At 40.8% G+C, this 16068-nt stretch overlaps 1 protein-coding gene across 1 annotated transcript in view; it reads right to left on the bottom strand.

The window, feature by feature from the left end:
• The window catches only part of efcab6 (EF-hand calcium binding domain 6), a 128301-nt gene extending 112942 nt beyond the window's left edge, over positions 1-15359 (bottom strand). Inside the window, exons 1-8 of the mRNA XM_041215642.1 lie at positions 15221-15359; positions 14277-14494; positions 12221-12315; positions 8486-8552; positions 6993-7129; positions 4849-4967; positions 445-575; positions 28-35 (exon numbers count right to left, since the gene is read on the bottom strand). Coding sequence (XP_041071576.1) covers positions 28-35; positions 445-575; positions 4849-4967; positions 6993-7129; positions 8486-8552; positions 12221-12315; positions 14277-14494; positions 15221-15359 — 914 coding nt within the window. The remainder of the gene's footprint in view (positions 1-27; positions 36-444; positions 576-4848; positions 4968-6992; positions 7130-8485; positions 8553-12220; positions 12316-14276; positions 14495-15220) is intronic.
• Between the last annotated feature and the right edge of the window lie 709 nt (positions 15360-16068).

Genomic DNA, 16068 nt, shown 5'->3' with positions numbered 1-16068 from the left:
GACTGATTTCAAAAGGTGCAATCTAACTTCATGGGCTAAAACATAAATAAATTAACAAGAAGTTTTATGATAATGGAAAATAATCCAACCCAAAATAGCCACAAAATATGATACACAAATTGAAAGCCAAGCAAGTTATTTCTTTTTGCCAACATTATATGTTGGTTTGTCACCTGTATTCTGTCCCCAAAGATGATTATATTTCTAATTTCCATTTACAACAGTGAAAAATATACTAACTTAAATCCTATCCCAGCATCAGCACTACTGGCAAGTTAAAAATAACCCATTGCTTATACGTCAGCACACTCCACTGAACAAACATTAGATTACTGTCTCAGTCATTCTGTCATATTTATATTGAAAAATACAATGTTTGAATTAAACTCATAAATGCAGCCACTTACTATGTTTAAAATATATCAGAATAATTCACAAATGTACCTTTTTTCGTAAAGCCAAATCAATTTCATCCATGGATAACCTTTCTAAGTTGATGGCAGACTCCTCAATCACTGGTCGATGGATTTCTAGCTGCTTCTCTTGCTTTTGAGAACCATCTTCCCAGTTCATTGCTTCATGAAACCACAATTGGGCAAATATATATATTTTCAAAATAATTATTTGCTTAATCTTCTCACCATCAAAAATCAAGGAATTTTGTGTAGTTAATGTGGATGACCAATATGAAGTGCGGGACAAACTGTTCTGCGATTTTGACATTCAACATCTGCATTAAGTTCTCAATTTTCACATCAGCCATACTTATTAGGATAGACCAGTCTGATGCTTCCTTGGGCAGCTTCACATCTTCTACCCTCTATAAACTTCAGCTCATCCAAATCTTTGCCAACCTTTTCCAAACCCACACTAATTCCAATTCACCATCACCTGTGCAATCTGATCTAGAATGGCTTCTGCTCACCAATGCCTCAATTTTAAAATTCTCATTATTGTGTTCAAATCTTTTTATGGTCTTGCCCACAATATCTTGGTAACCTCTAGTCGTACAGCTTTCTGAGAACTCTGTGTTCATCCAACTTTGGTCTTTTCTGTACACCTTACTTCCTTTGCCCCACCAATAGAGGTCGCGCCTGGAACCATCTAAGCACTGAGCTCTAGAGTTCCTTCCCCAAACCTCTCTATCTCTCTCTCCTCTGTTAAAATGAGCCTTAAACCCATGTCATTGATCAAGCTTTGATTAAGGGGAGCAAAGAAATGGCTGACCAACTAAATACATACTTTGATTCTGTCTTCACAAAGGAGGACACAAATAACAAAACAGAAATATTGGGGAACACAAGTTTTAGTGAGAGGGAGGAACTGAAAGAAATTATTAGAATTAGTAGGGAAATGGTATTGGGAAGATTGCTGGGATTGAAGGCCGATAAATCCCCAGGTCTTATAATCTACATCCCCGAGTACTTAAGGAAGTGGCCCTAGAAATAGTGGATGCATTGGTGGTCATCTTCCGAGATTCTATAGACTCTGGAACAGTTCCTACAGATTGGAAGGTAGCTAATGTAACCCCAGTATTTAAAAAGGGAGGCAGAGAGGAAACAGGGAATTATAGACCAGTCAGCCTGACGTCAGTAGTGGGGAAAATTCTAGAGTCCATTATAAAAGATTTAATAGCTGAGCACTTAGAAAACAGTGGCAGAATCGGACAGAGTCAGCATGGTTTTACGAAAGGGAAATCATGCTTGACAAATCTACTGGAATTTTTCGAGGATGTAACTAGTAGAGGGGGACCCAGTGGATGTGGTTTATTTGGACTTTCAGAAGGCTTTCGGCAAAGTCCCACATAAGAGATTAGCGTGTGAAATTAAAGCGCATGGGATTGGGGGTAGTGTATTGAGATGGATAGAAAACTGGTTGCCAGACAGGAAACAAAGAGTAAAAATAAATGGGTCTTCTTCTGAATGGCAGTGGGGTACCACAGGGATCAGTGCTGGGACCCCAGCTATTCATAATATATATTAATGATTTAGATGCGGGAACTAAATGTGATATCTCCAAATTTGCAGATGACATAAAGCTGGGTGGGAGGGTGAGCTGTGAGGAGGATGCAGGGATGCTTCAGTGTGATTTGGACAACCTGAGTGAGTGGGCAAATGCATGGCAGATGCAGTATAATGTGGATAAATGTGAGGTTATCCACTTTGGTAGCAAAAACAGGAAGGCAGATTATTATCTGAATGGCTATAAATTGAGAGGGGAATGTGCAACGAGATCTAGGTGTCCTCGTACACCAGTCGCTGAAGGTAAGCATGCAGGTGCAGCAGGCGGTAAAGAAGGCAAGTGGTATGTTGGCCTTCATAGCCAGAGGATTCGAGTACAGGAGCAGGGATGTCTTGCTGCACATATACAGGGCTTTGGTAAGACCACAACTGGAATATTGTGTGTAGTTTTGGTCTCCTTAGCTGAAGAAGGATGTTCTTGCTATAAAGTGAGTGCAGCGAAGGTTTACCAGACTGATTCCTGGGATGGCGGGACTGACACATGAGGACAGGTTGAGTCGATTAGGATTATATTCGCTGGAGTTCAGAAGAATGAGGAGGGAATCTCATAGAAACCTATAAAATTCAACAGGACTAGACAGGGTGGATGCAGGAAGGATGTTCCTGATGGTGGGGGAGTCCAGAACCAGGGGTCACAGTCTGAGGATACGGGGTAGACCATTTAGGACTTAGATGAGGAGAAATTTCTTCACCAAGAGAGTGGTGAGCCTGTGGAATTCGCTGCCACAGAAAGTAGTTGAGGCCAAAACATTGTATGTTTTCAAGAAGGAGTTATATATAGCTCTTGGGGCGAAAGGGATCAAAGGATATGGAGAGAAAGCGGGAGCAGGCTATTGAGTTAGATGATCAGCCATGATCATGATGAATGGTGAAGCAGGCTCGAAGGGCCGAATGGTCTACTCCTGCTCCTATTTTCTATGTTTCTATGTTTCTAAGCTTTTAGTTACCCACCCTAATATTTTTTCTTTGGCTCAATGTTAATTTTTCTTGGTAAAGAGCCTTGGGATATTTTACTACATTAAAAATGCCTTTTAATTGTTGTTATAAGCTGATTTAACTTCTCCTTTTAGTTTCCTTCCTTAGCTGTTTGCCGCTAGAGGTGACAGCTTACACTGGAGTATGAATCCATGGACAGCAGCTCCATCAGCTTCTTGCCAAGAACCATTCAGCACAAAATAAAAATAAGGAATCTGCCAGCATCATTATTAACAAGTGTTGGCAAACTCCCTTTTCCTAAATAAACATAAAAGTGATCATGTTGAAAGGCATGGATACATTACTTTTGTGTGGCATCCTTCTATTGAAATAATACAAAGGATTCCTGGATTTTCTCTTTTTCCAAACAAAAAATCTCTGGCAAACACTTCTTCATTGATATAGTGCTTCTTTAACTGGGTTCCCAGTGAACCATACTCCAGTGGTCTCCAATACAAATTAGTTTTATATAATATCAAAACTGGAATCAGACAAGAGCAAGTTTTCCCTAGGCTATAGGGAACAAACATAAATCAAAAAGGGTTTTTACTTCAGATCACTATCTAAATAGAAAGTCTAAATATGTGCATGTGTGAATTTGGCAGTGATATTGATTAGCCTGAAGACACTTGCTGTCTAGATTTAAATGTAAAGAATCACCAATGATGTGAATGGAGAATAGTGAGCACACAATAAGCTGACAGAAGAAATTTGAAGGGGTTGGATAAATTACTTGTGCAGATATTTTTCCCAGCAACTCCCACAAGCCATAATCTAAAAGGCTCCCTACATACCATTCCTAGGAAGCATCAGCCAATGATTCTCTTTAGCTGGTAGTTGAATACAGAAATATGGACCAAGGCATTGGCCTTCAATCTCTCCTGATAGTTAAGTACCTGGCCTCCATTGATTGTCATTTCTTCAATGGAACAGCAGAACCCTAAAGCGTCTTTGTGACCACAAACATGCGTCACCACTAAGACTGCTAATTTCCACCTCTGTAACATCACCCGACTTCCCCACCCCCCGCCTCAGCTTCTCTGCTGCTGAAACCCTCGTCCATGCCTTCATTACCTCTAGACTTGACTATTTCAACTCTATTGGGTGGCTTCCTTTGTTCTACCCTTCATGACCTTAAGACCACACAAAACTCTGCTACCCATTTCTTAAATTTTCACCACATCCCATTCACTGATCATCCCTGTGCTAACTGACCTACATTAGCTCCTGATTAGGATGTTGGCCTTTATTTTAAAATTCACCTTGTTTTCAAATCCCTCCATACCCTCGCCCCTCCCAATCTCTGTAATCTCCTCCAAGCCCAGAACCTTCCGAGGCATTTGTGCTTCTCCAGTTTTGGTCCCTTGAGCATCTCAATTTTAATTGCTCCACTATTGATAACCATGCCTTCTGCTACCAAAGCCCTAAGCTCTAAAATTCCCTTCCTAAACCTCTCTGTCTCTTTCTATAACTCTTTCCTACTTTGACACTCCTTAAAACCTTTCTCTTTGACCAAGATTTTGGTTAATGGTACTAATATGTTCTTATGTCACTTGATGTTAAATTTTGTTTGATAACGCTCCTGTGAAGTGCCTTGGGAAGTTATATGTTAAAGGCACTATATAAATGTGAGTTGTTGGTGTAGGGAGATTACAGGTGCATAACTACTATCCATTTAGACTTCCATATAATCTGGTGAATTACAAAGCATCGTTTGAAACACTTAACAGTAGCTTTTCTGGAGACATGCTTCCAATTTGACTTCCACAAATCATTCATGACAAATATCAGGCTAATGGCAAACTTACAGTTACAAACTTATGTGAACAACATTATTAGCTTCAGACCATACCTTGTGCCACACTTTCTGAAACACGTTTGTTATAGGGTTCAACACAGATGCCTAGTTTTTCCAGGAATTGCTTGTAATTCACTTTTCCAGTTCTAGAAAGGTGGTATCGAGAACAGAACCTGATGGAAATATATAGGTCAGTGTGAAATTAGCTAAAAGAAACTGTGGGCAGAATTTAGTTGTGGTGACAGGATCCCGTCAACCGGGTGTAGAACTGGTGGGAAGCCTGCGTCATCTTTCCACAGGAGGCCCAACTCTATTTCAGTGCAATTAGGCACTTACCTGGGCAGCGTAGGCCTCCCACACAATTGAGGCCCAGGTACAGTGGAAATCCCCGCCCCAAAAGAGGACAAGCCAGTCAGAGGCCTTGTAGTACCGGCAGTGCCAGCGGGTGTGAAGGCTACGGCCGGTATTGCACTGGGGACTATGCAGAGGATCAGTGATAGATCTTCCGGTGTCGGGCTAGTGAGGCGGGATAAGGTTCTCAAGGAGAGTAGCACTGACCAGGTTGGTGAAGGTGGGTGCCAGTTGGGTGGGTGTATGGGAGGTGTGGGCACTTGCTGAGGGAGAGAGGGGTGAAGGGGTGGTGCGGGACAGGGGGGATGGGGGCTGCTGCCTAGGAGGGAAGAGGGGGGTTGGGCGTGGTGATTAGGTGGCACTGGCCAGAAGTTGGGAGGGGTCACCGGCAGGAGGGAGGGAGGAAGGGCTGGTTGGAGCGGGGTGAGGGGCTGGAAAGAGGGGAGTGCCAGCCAGGAAGGGATTGGGGGCGCTGGCCAAGGTGAGGGAGGTCAGGGAGGGGAGTGGGTTGCTGGCTGGTGGGGGGGGGCACGGTCGATAGCAAGATGGCTTCCCAATGCCTGCTCCCTTGGTCAGGCTCAGAGTGCCACCTTGCATGGCAAGCGCCCCATACCTCCCCCTCAACCCCTGCCCTCCACTGGATCAATACTCACAGCGGCAGGATGAGACCTTTAAGTGGCCACTTAAGGGACTTGATTGGACTCCAAGAGGGAAAGCTGCCTGCAAGCCTTCCAAGTCCTACTTAATTGGAGCTGGGAAAGCAGCGGGTTCCCCGCTCTGCAACCTCCTGCCCGCTCACAATGCACCCCCTCTGCCTCCGAATTCACCTCCAGGAGGGACATGGCTCAGTCATGGCACTCTCACTGCTTGAGCCAGAATGTTGTAGGTTCAAGTCCAGAGACTTGAGCGCATAATCCAGGTTGGCACTTCAGTGCAGCCTGAAGGAATGCTGCACTATCATAGGTGCCATCTTTGGATGAGAAACTAAATAAGGTCCCTTGCCCTCTTGGATGTTAAAGATCCCACAGCCTTATTCGAGGAAGGGAAAAGTGAATACTAACTAGCTTCTCAACGCTGAATCTCAGGCTACTCTCGGCACTCCTAATGTCAAGAGTAGCACTGTTAGAGGACACAGCCTCTAGGGAACAGATCTTGACATTGAAATCTTCAAACCAGGGATGTAATTAAAAATGATCCGTTACATAACGTAAAACTTAAATGCATTAACAGTTCTCAGATAAGTGTGGTATTTATTCCTGCCAAGAGATATAATTTGCAAACTAATTTAAATTTGGATTGCTCTTAATTTTTAATGTTTGACCCTTTGCTTAACACTGACTCATGCTGGATATGATTTTGGTACCTTGCTCATATTCTGCTTTAACTCTTCTATTTATCAAAGAGCAAATCATTTTGTGTCAATTGTGAAAGCTGAAGGACTAATAACTTATTCACTGAACCAATAGGGAATTGGCATAACCAATTTCTAATCAACATGAAATAATACAGTACATTATATATTCATGTCAAATCGTTCTAGGTCCATTCGAAGCAGTGATTCAGTCTCAAATGTTATAATTGTTTTGAGTATTCATTACTCTTCTGTTGTAACATATAAAACTGATTATATCACTTCCTTGCAGTCACTACTGGCTATATTTTCTACTATTCAAATGGCAAAAGATATATTTTCTTACTGTATTCAATAAAAGCACATTATATTTTAGAAAGGGTTATGTAGCTCACGCAGTGAGCTATACATTGGATTGATAATGGAGTGTTGATAGATCAAAGAATAGTCAAAAGTCACCCAGAAACACCAAAGATATATATCTGCTTATACTGACCTTTCAAATTGAGAATCTGTCATTCGAAAGCAGTAGCTCTCAAGAACTCTTCGAACTTCATAGCACCGAATGTGTTCATCCTTATTATAATCAAACAACTTAAAGGCTCTGATGAGGTTTTTCAAATTATTTGAAATCTATGTTAGAGAAATAATGATATTGGTTATAGATTTTTGCCAATTTATTACAAAAATGAGTCAGTACATTCTCCCTTCACCTCTGGGACCTGCATGCATCCATCCAAGAGGGCAGAGGTGCCCTCAATTTCATTTGTCATCCAGAGATGGCACCTATGACGGAGCAACATTCTCTCAGTGCTGCTCTGAAGTGGCAACATAGATTATGTGCTCAAGTATCTGGACTCAGCATTCTGGCTCAAGAAGTGAGAGCGTTACCACTGAGCTGTGGATATGCTTTCTAATCCAACCTGAACTGCTATTGCCAGCAGTAAGAATCTTGCACTAAATCAACCTGAACAGTTCAATTCTGGTATTTCTGAATGGGATGGCCCGTCTCATTTTTTTTCTTTATTCTTTCATGGGATGTGGGCATCTCTGGCAGGGCCAGCATTTGTTGCCCACCCCTAATTGCCCTTGAACTGAGTGGCTTGCTAAGCCATTTCAGGGAGCAGTTAAGAGTTAACCATGTTGCTGTGGGTCTGGAGTCACATGTAGGTCAGACTGGGTAAGGATAACAGATTTCCTTCCCTAAAGGACATTAGTGAATTAATGCTAAGATATGGTGACTTTGTGAATATACTTGGATAAGTTCAGAGCCAAGCGCACAACTACACTCCACGCATTTCTCTCCATAATATTTGTCCATGCATTAACTAGGTCTTTGCCTTTAATGACATTATTGTGGACAATTGCATTGACATTGTAGGAACAGTGCCCCATAAATTTGCCCGTTGGATTGCCTTCAAGATTCATAAGGGAAGTGCCTTGTAAACAGCCTGAGGATGCCAGCACAATACACAGTTCAACTGTTGACCTGAGTGCTGGGAAGCAAAGAGTTAGTACAGACTTTTAAGCATTTATGTTATAAAATCATTATCCCTCTTCAGGTTCAGTGAAGATGCATATAATGAGTCATAAACATATCACAATCCCAGACTTCTGTGGCTGCTTATGTGTCCCAACTACTTCCATTTGCATGGGATCCTTTGTAAAGTAAAGGGCAATGTAAAAAGTAAACCAATCTGTCTATAATTCCATGCTTTAGTACTGACTTGTTCAGGATGATTAAATCCCAAAGGGGCAAGCTCTTCTGAAATATGGGTCATTCAGATGAAGTTTTTCTTCATCTTTGGTAGAAGCAGCATTTTTCTTACCTTTGGGTTATTCATTTTTCTTCCCTAAAAACCTTTGCTCAGCAGGTGTACAAGATATCTTTACCAGTACAAGGTCCCTTTAAGGGCATGGGTGGAACCTTACCATTAATAGGTGGGAGGTTCATTTTTGGCTTTTGCAACATACTAGGGGATTTCTTACCTTTTCTCTGAGATGATTCTCAATTTGTTTTAACGTCATATTGCAACTGGATAAAATGGAACTGCTCCTGGAGAGACAAAGAGGGAGAATAGGCAGACAGACAATCAATTGCTATTGTGAAACAAACCCAGTGCAGACATTGTTTAAAGATACAATGCACCACTACAATAGCAAGCAACTCTTGCTATAAACAATATTTACAGGGTAGGATAGGGGTCAGCAGTATCTAGGTAAAGCATGTTTGATTACATAAAACAGGTACAGAATGTACAATGTGGCAGGGATTCAGAAATAGTCAGAACTTTTACAAAAATATTCCAAAACAACATTTTCACATCAGGTGCAACAGGAAAGAAAAACACAAGCTAAACTGCTAAACTTAACATCTAGCATCAAGCAATAGTTAAGTAAATTCTAGTAAATCTTGTGCTCAAGTTATACCTTCATAGGCTTTATGACCTTCAAACCTGGCAAGAGTGACTGAAGTACTAATCTTTTTAAAATTTTACTGGCTGATGAAAAGAATAATGGAGAAAAATTGGAGTAGTGTTGTTTTTTGGGTGTGAATTGGGTGGTATGATCACATCTACCCAGATCCCAATCAAAATTGGGCTGCTGGCCTCATCTACATGAAATCAACAAACTGTAGATGCCAATTGGGCCGGCATGCAGATAGGTAAGTATTATGGGGGTATTGGGGAAACTAGTCTGCAGCTGTTTGCAGTATTTTTGGGGAGTCAGGAGGAGCACTTTACCCAGGCAAGAATGTCCCTTTGTAAACTTTATTAAGGTACATAGTGTACATCTGAAAGAAATTTACTATTGTATTATCTGCAAAATTCTCACTGACCTTAATCAGTAATTCAGCCACTACATTTCTCACTTGGAATTAAACAGTATTGTTATGACCGATGAGGTGTTTTTTTTTAACTTGGAGAAATAGTAAATGGTTTAAAAATGATTATTTCATTTAGTTACAGAATAGTTGATTAATAAAAATACTGAGATCTGACAGTCCAAATATTGGGAAGACTTCTTGATTGTATTAATTGTGGATTCTCTTTGCCCTCTACCTTAGGCCCAGTTAAGTGAGTTTTGTTTATAAGACTGCATCATATGAATGTGTAACTTTGATGATCCAGTTGATAAATTCATTGCTGAATGTGGAATGCATTTTTACAAAGCAGAAAAATCTTGAGTTCATATTAGATTTTTGGTGGACTAGTTGATCTCAGTAGGACACCACAATGGGCTTCAGTGTCCTTGGCCATGGAAAGAAACAAGCAATTTGGGGTTTCATCACCAAATTGCTATACAATAACACTGGCTGGAAAATGCTTTTATGTAGACATTGGGGTCTAATGTAATTTTTGAAGATTCAGAAGAAAAACAAGAATGGTGGCCTCTTTTGAAAGGATTTGAACATCAGTTTGTTCCACAAGGATTTGAATGTTGTGTTAGGAAATAGAGATAGTTTAAGTAAGTTATATTAGTATTTGTAGGTGTTCGGAATGACTTTTAGCTTTAATGTTTAAGTTTGATTTGTATATCTGTGTGTTAAGAAATGGTCAAGTTGAGTTTTAGTTTCACTTTAAAGGTGCCTACATTTCTAACCAGAGTTTATGACTGTCAGAAAAATTAAGCAACACGGGTCCACAGAGGCAGTCCCCTCCCACAGGCACACACACAGAAGAAACTAGAAATAGCAGTTTGATTTGGAAGCTATTTGAGTTCAATTGGTTTTGAAGAAAGCTGCCAGGCAGAAGGCCCTAAAAGGCTTAGTTAGCCAGTTCCAATATGAAATTGGTTTAAAGTAGCTGCCAAGAAGAGACTGGAGCAAAGGGAACAGATAGCAAGTCCCAAGCTAAAGGAAAAGTCAAAGGATCCAGGGGAACAGGAGAAGGTCCCAAGTAGACCATCTAGTCAAAGGAAGGACAGGAACCTGGAAAAAGTCCTGTTAAGTGAAGTTAAGAGTGAGGAGCTGAGGAAGGTTCCAAGCTTCAAGCTTAAAGGAAGAATAACTGCAGGAAGCAGATTTAAAGCAAGAGGCCAGAAGGTCCAAAGATGGCTGAAGGTCTGTAACTCTTTGCAATGGGCATGTGAAGTAGTGGTACACTGTTGACAACTGACTCAGTGAGAGAGAGTGTGTGGAAGAAAAATTGAATGCATGTGGTGACCAAAGGGAGAAGAACACTGGAAGGAGAGTTCAAAACCCTGGAGGTGAACCCCTCCGGAAGGCGTCTGAGATGGGTTGGGAGAAGATTCTGAGGCAAGTTTTTGGAGAATGGAGATTGGAAACCCTCGTGTGAAAGACAGAGTGCAATGAGGCCTCATGGTGTGGCAAGCGTCTGGTGGGAGTTGATGAGAGATCCATAGCATCTGGTTGAGGTGGCATCTGTCACTTGGCTTCAGAGTGGTGTGCCTGACTACAGGTCGCCTATTGGTTTATATAGACTGTGTACTTACTGTGAACATTAGAGTATAAGATAGTTTTTGTAACTTGTGTTATCCTTACAAATTTGTATATATCTGTAAAAGTACATTGTGGGTGAAGGAGTAGTGTAATATAGTTCATATTTTCTTGTTTAATAAATGTTTTATTCTTTTGTTAAAAGTTCATCAGTTGATTTCTGTGATTCTATTCAGTAACCACTCTCCATGTATCTAAACAAACAAATTATAAGTTAGGATCTATCAATCTGGATTCCACTCTGGGATCAAGCTTGTCCAGTGGTAACATCAGCTGGGATCACAACAGTTGTTTCATTATACCCCTTATACGCAACGATTGATATTTATTTCTATTGCAGTCAATGGAAGTGAATATCAGTTGGCTGGAGAACTTTAAAATGTAAAATTTAAGTTTTTAAAAAATAATTGTTACATGCATAGCTATTTCATTATCTCAACATGCACAATACGAGCACAATTACCCAGAATACTAGACTTTATAAAGGCCAATGCATTCAGCCTACATTATATCTCAAATGGCAGGCTACAAACTGGAAGTTACTAATATATTTTAAATCCTGTAGCATCAATAAGATTCTGAGGGGGTTTGACAGGGTAGATGCTGAGAGGATGTTTCCCCTAGTGTAGGAATCTAGAACTGGGGGCACAATTTTAAAATAAGGGTTTTCCCTTTTAAGACAGAGACGAAGAGAAATTTAATCTCTCAAAGGGCTGTTAATCTTTGGAATTTACTACCCCAGAGAGCAGTGGAGCCTGGATCATTGAATATATTCAAGGCTGAGCTAGACAGATTTTTATCTACAAGGGCATCAAATAGGTTATGGGGGGCAGGCAGGAAAGTGCAGCGAAAGCTACAATCAGATCAGCCATGATCTTGTTGAACGTCAGAGCAAGCATGAAGGGCCAAATGGCCTACTCCTATTTCTTATGTTTTTTATGTTAACCTCATCCTTTCTTTTCGGATCTCCTTCATCAAATGCCCAATGCTAAATACTATTAACTAAACTCTTGTAAAGTGAAGTTACTTCTCTATGAAAATTATACTTTTATTTTTCTGTCCCAGGTATCAGCAGATAGGGACATAAATCAGGACATGCTGGAAATATGCAGCTGGTCAATTAGCATAGGTAAAGAGAAATAGCTAGTTATGACATTTTGGGTGTGTGCAGAGTTAAGGGTATACATCCAAAATGACATAACCCATTTTTTTCACTTTTTTTATATGAGGCTTCTAATTTTTCCTTTTTTATTTTAAGTACTAACCTGCTGCTTGCACTTCTTACTTTGGGTCCATCAGATGCACAGAACTTTTCCAGAAATACCTTGTAAGGAACTGTTTCATCACTGTTGATGGGAAGCTTAAAAATACAAGGAATATAATTTATAATATACAACAAACATAAAATTTACATCCACTGCAAGGAAATAACACCTACTAGAAAATAACTTCAAAAGGCTGATATGATTTTAGGGATAAGAAGACCATTTTAAAATGTTTGACTTTGTAATCATCCAGGAGTTCAGTATTTTAATGATTAGTAATGGATTAGAATCATATCTATTTCTACTAACTATCTTTTAGGATTTGCTTTATCTATGAAACAACTGATGTCCTTCAGAACTTTACAATTGTAACAAATAATAGCTGCTTGATGGTACATAACTTGAGTATTGCTGAAAGAAGAGAGACATGCTGCTGAAGCTTTTCATCTTGCACTCATCAGGACAGAATTGCAAGAATACCAAATCTTCAAGGGAACAACAATTTATACTGCAAGAGAAGAGGGTGCTGATTGGTTAGTAAGTGGAATCTGATTGGTAGAGGTATTGCCATGGGGAGTACACCAGGGAGAAGTTAACTGCTAAGCTTTTGTTTAAAATCAAACGAGACAAGTTGACTCTGATTGGTCAAGGCATTACCACAGGCAATTTTGTTTAGTTGCATGGATAGGTTCTGTTTGCCAATGACATGGCCCTGTGTGTGAATATATTTAGCTTCTAACATTGTAAGTGAACCATACTGTGAGCCTGTTTGTTAATCTTAAAATTGGTTGTTAGTATAATTCCTAGCACAGTCAGAATTGTTTAGTAAGTGTTGTCCAATCACAGAATCACATCTAATTTCGGACATTATGTTCTGAGTTTGCAAGCAAGGTCTGGTTGAATTCGGTTAGTATCTTGCCTGTTGCGAAGGGACGATTGTTTGATACAATCCAGCAGTCATTGTGACAGTCTACATACCTGGCACCACACCGGCACTGAAATTCCCATACCTCATTACTTACTTGCGTTGTAGGCAGAAAATCTTTTTGGCTTAACAGCAGCATCATGTTGATAGCCATGGGATCTCCTCTATCCCCAGCTCTCACTAACTTTGTCGTCGGTTTCCACAAAAAAACACGTTGTTGATGAAATGACCCCTAACCTCTTACCCCTTGCACACTTTCAATATATAAATGATATGTTTATTATATTTGAATGTCCAGCTGCATGTAAGAATTTCCTTACACACCTTAATGGGGCAGTCAAACAAGCTCCCTTTCCTCAACGTGCTAGTTGAGAAATCTGCCAATGGATTCTCTACTGCTGTCTACTGCAAGCCTATCTTCACTGGTCAATACACGCATTAGGATTCCTACAGTTCCATGCACTACAAGATTGGCCTTATCGGCAACCTCGTAAAATACAGCCCAAGTTATTTGCTCACCCTGCAAGTTTGATGTCAAAATAGGGTACATCAAAGCTATCCTGCGAGAATGGCTACCTAAATCAGACCATTGCTTGCTGTATATCATGCAAACACAGGAATGGGCCTAAGGCCGCCACTTTCAGACATGAAAAGTGCCCAGTCTACTTCAGATTACCCTGGAGGGTAAGATGTCTCAAATATTTGAGCAACAGGTGAAGCTACTTGTTTCACGCTGTCACTATGCAGTAGCAACGTGAGTGATATTCACCACTAACAGAATATTGCTATCTAGCCAAAAAGATGTTCTGCCTATCACCCAAATGAGTAATGAGGTACATGGATTTTAGTGCCGGTGTGATGGTATATAGACCGCATGTCTCAGTGACTGGTGGATCTTGTCAAACAGTTAAGTCCCTTTGGCTGTTCGTAACAGTCAAAATACTGACCGTACTCAACCATACTCACACTAAATGTGCAAATTCTAGACATCTCAACCATATGAAGTATATCTGACTACATGGAATGGCACTTTGAATTGATCAGGAGTGATAAAGAACAACAATGATAATAACAGTACTAAAACACTTTGCTGCGTTAAATCCAATAATCAGACTTTTTTTTCTCAATTACCTTTGCAAGTAGATTCTGGAATTGTTTTGTGTTAAGAGGCAGCAGAAACTTTTCTATCACTCTGCGGAATTCGCCCTTGGTGACCGTTAGGCTTTGGTCCACATCACAAGCATGGAAAGCTCTCCTCAAGTCAGCTTGTCTTTCCTTGGCTCTCTCAGCAAGAATGTGTTCAATTTTTGTAATAGAACAACTTAGATCTGGGTCAGAGTATAATGAACCTAAGAAATAAATTTCAAATTAAAGTTAAACAACTGGAGCACAATATAAAAGAACAATATTGTAACATTTAATCTGCTTCCAATAAGACAACATACAAACATATGCAAATATTGACAAACAATAAGTAGTTTATAAAAGTGTCATTATCAAAACATCCATTAAGGGGAACCTGTATTTGCAAAACTGGCATTTTTTTTATTTCCCACCTCCATATAACTACATAAACCAAACTGAAAGGCATGATGACACGATTTTCATCAGCAACAGTACTGACGAATATTGTTCTTCTTCTGTCTTGCCTCCTCACATAAAAAAGAAAAATGAATCAGTGACCCACTAGTAGAAAGCGCAAACAGGGGGAGTTGGGCACTGCAGACAATCAGACAAGAAGCTTCCTCTCAAAATGGGGTCAAATTCTCATTTTGTCTGCTGGCTTTAAGGGCCAGCTGTGAAATAAATCTCAATCCAATTCCTAATGAACTTGAGCCCAGAGCATTAAACTGTTTGTACTTCAAAATTAATTAATAATCTCACTCATTCACATAAGCCACAGGCTGGCTGACGTCAAAATGGAAAAAATTAAAATTACATTTTGTAATCATTGGTAATATTACTGGTTATTGGAAAATCCAGGCCACATGCTTTTATAAAACAACAGACCAATGTAAATGTTAAGGAAAAGCAAATTTATTAGTTTTATGCTACTTTTTTCCATGTTGTCTTACCTGAAGCTGATTGCAGTGAAGCTCGAATGTTGGAGTTATGTGATGAGATCCTCCCCTGTGTCGACTGAGGTCTTGGAGTCAGTGACATTCCACGAGACTCCAGACACAGAGACCCCAGGTCTGGGGGAGAGCCAACCATCCTTTTAAATACTTGTAGCAACAATCTGAAAACCCAAAATTTAAAGTTCAGCTTGGTAAAATAACAACCTGCGAATGCAAATCATCCAATTTTTTCACAGAAGACCAATATCTTGCTCTGTGATGTATGATACTTACCTGATCCCACTCTGTGTTCAATATTAGTTACCTGCCTTCATGCTGTGCTCCCTCCTCACTGGCAGTACATTACTTGTCTCTGCCGGTGCCCAGGGGGTCAGTTCCCTGTCCCTGTCAGTGCCGAGGGGTTGGTTATCAGTCTCCAATGGTGCCCTGGGGCTGGTTTTCTGTCTACCAGTGCCCAGGGGTTCGGTTACCAGTCTGTGCCAATGCCCAAGGGCTGGTTGCCTATCTCTGCTGGTGCCTAGGGTGCTGGTTACCAGTCTCTGCCGGTGCCCAGCAAGCTAGTTACCTCGCTTTGCCAATGCCCAGGGAGCTGGTTACCCGTCTGCCGGTGCCCAGGGAGCTGGTTACTCTGCCGGTACCCAGGAGGCTGTTTACCTGTCTTTGCTGATGCCCAGAGGGCTGGTTACCTGTCTTTGCCAGTACCCAGAAAGCTGGTAACCTTACTGCCGGTGCCCAGGGAGCTGGTTACCCGTTTGCCGGTGCACAGGGAGCTGGTTACCCGTCTGCCGGTGCACACGGAGCTAGTTACCCGTCTGCCGGCGCACAGGGAGCGGGTTACCCGTCTG

The sequence above is a fragment of the Carcharodon carcharias genome, chromosome 21, assembly GCF_017639515.1.
Source record: "Carcharodon carcharias isolate sCarCar2 chromosome 21, sCarCar2.pri, whole genome shotgun sequence".
Classification (NCBI taxonomy): Eukaryota; Metazoa; Chordata; class Chondrichthyes; order Lamniformes; family Lamnidae; genus Carcharodon; species Carcharodon carcharias.
Note: the sequence above shows the minus strand (reverse complement) of the source record. Positions and strands in the feature narration are given on the sequence as shown.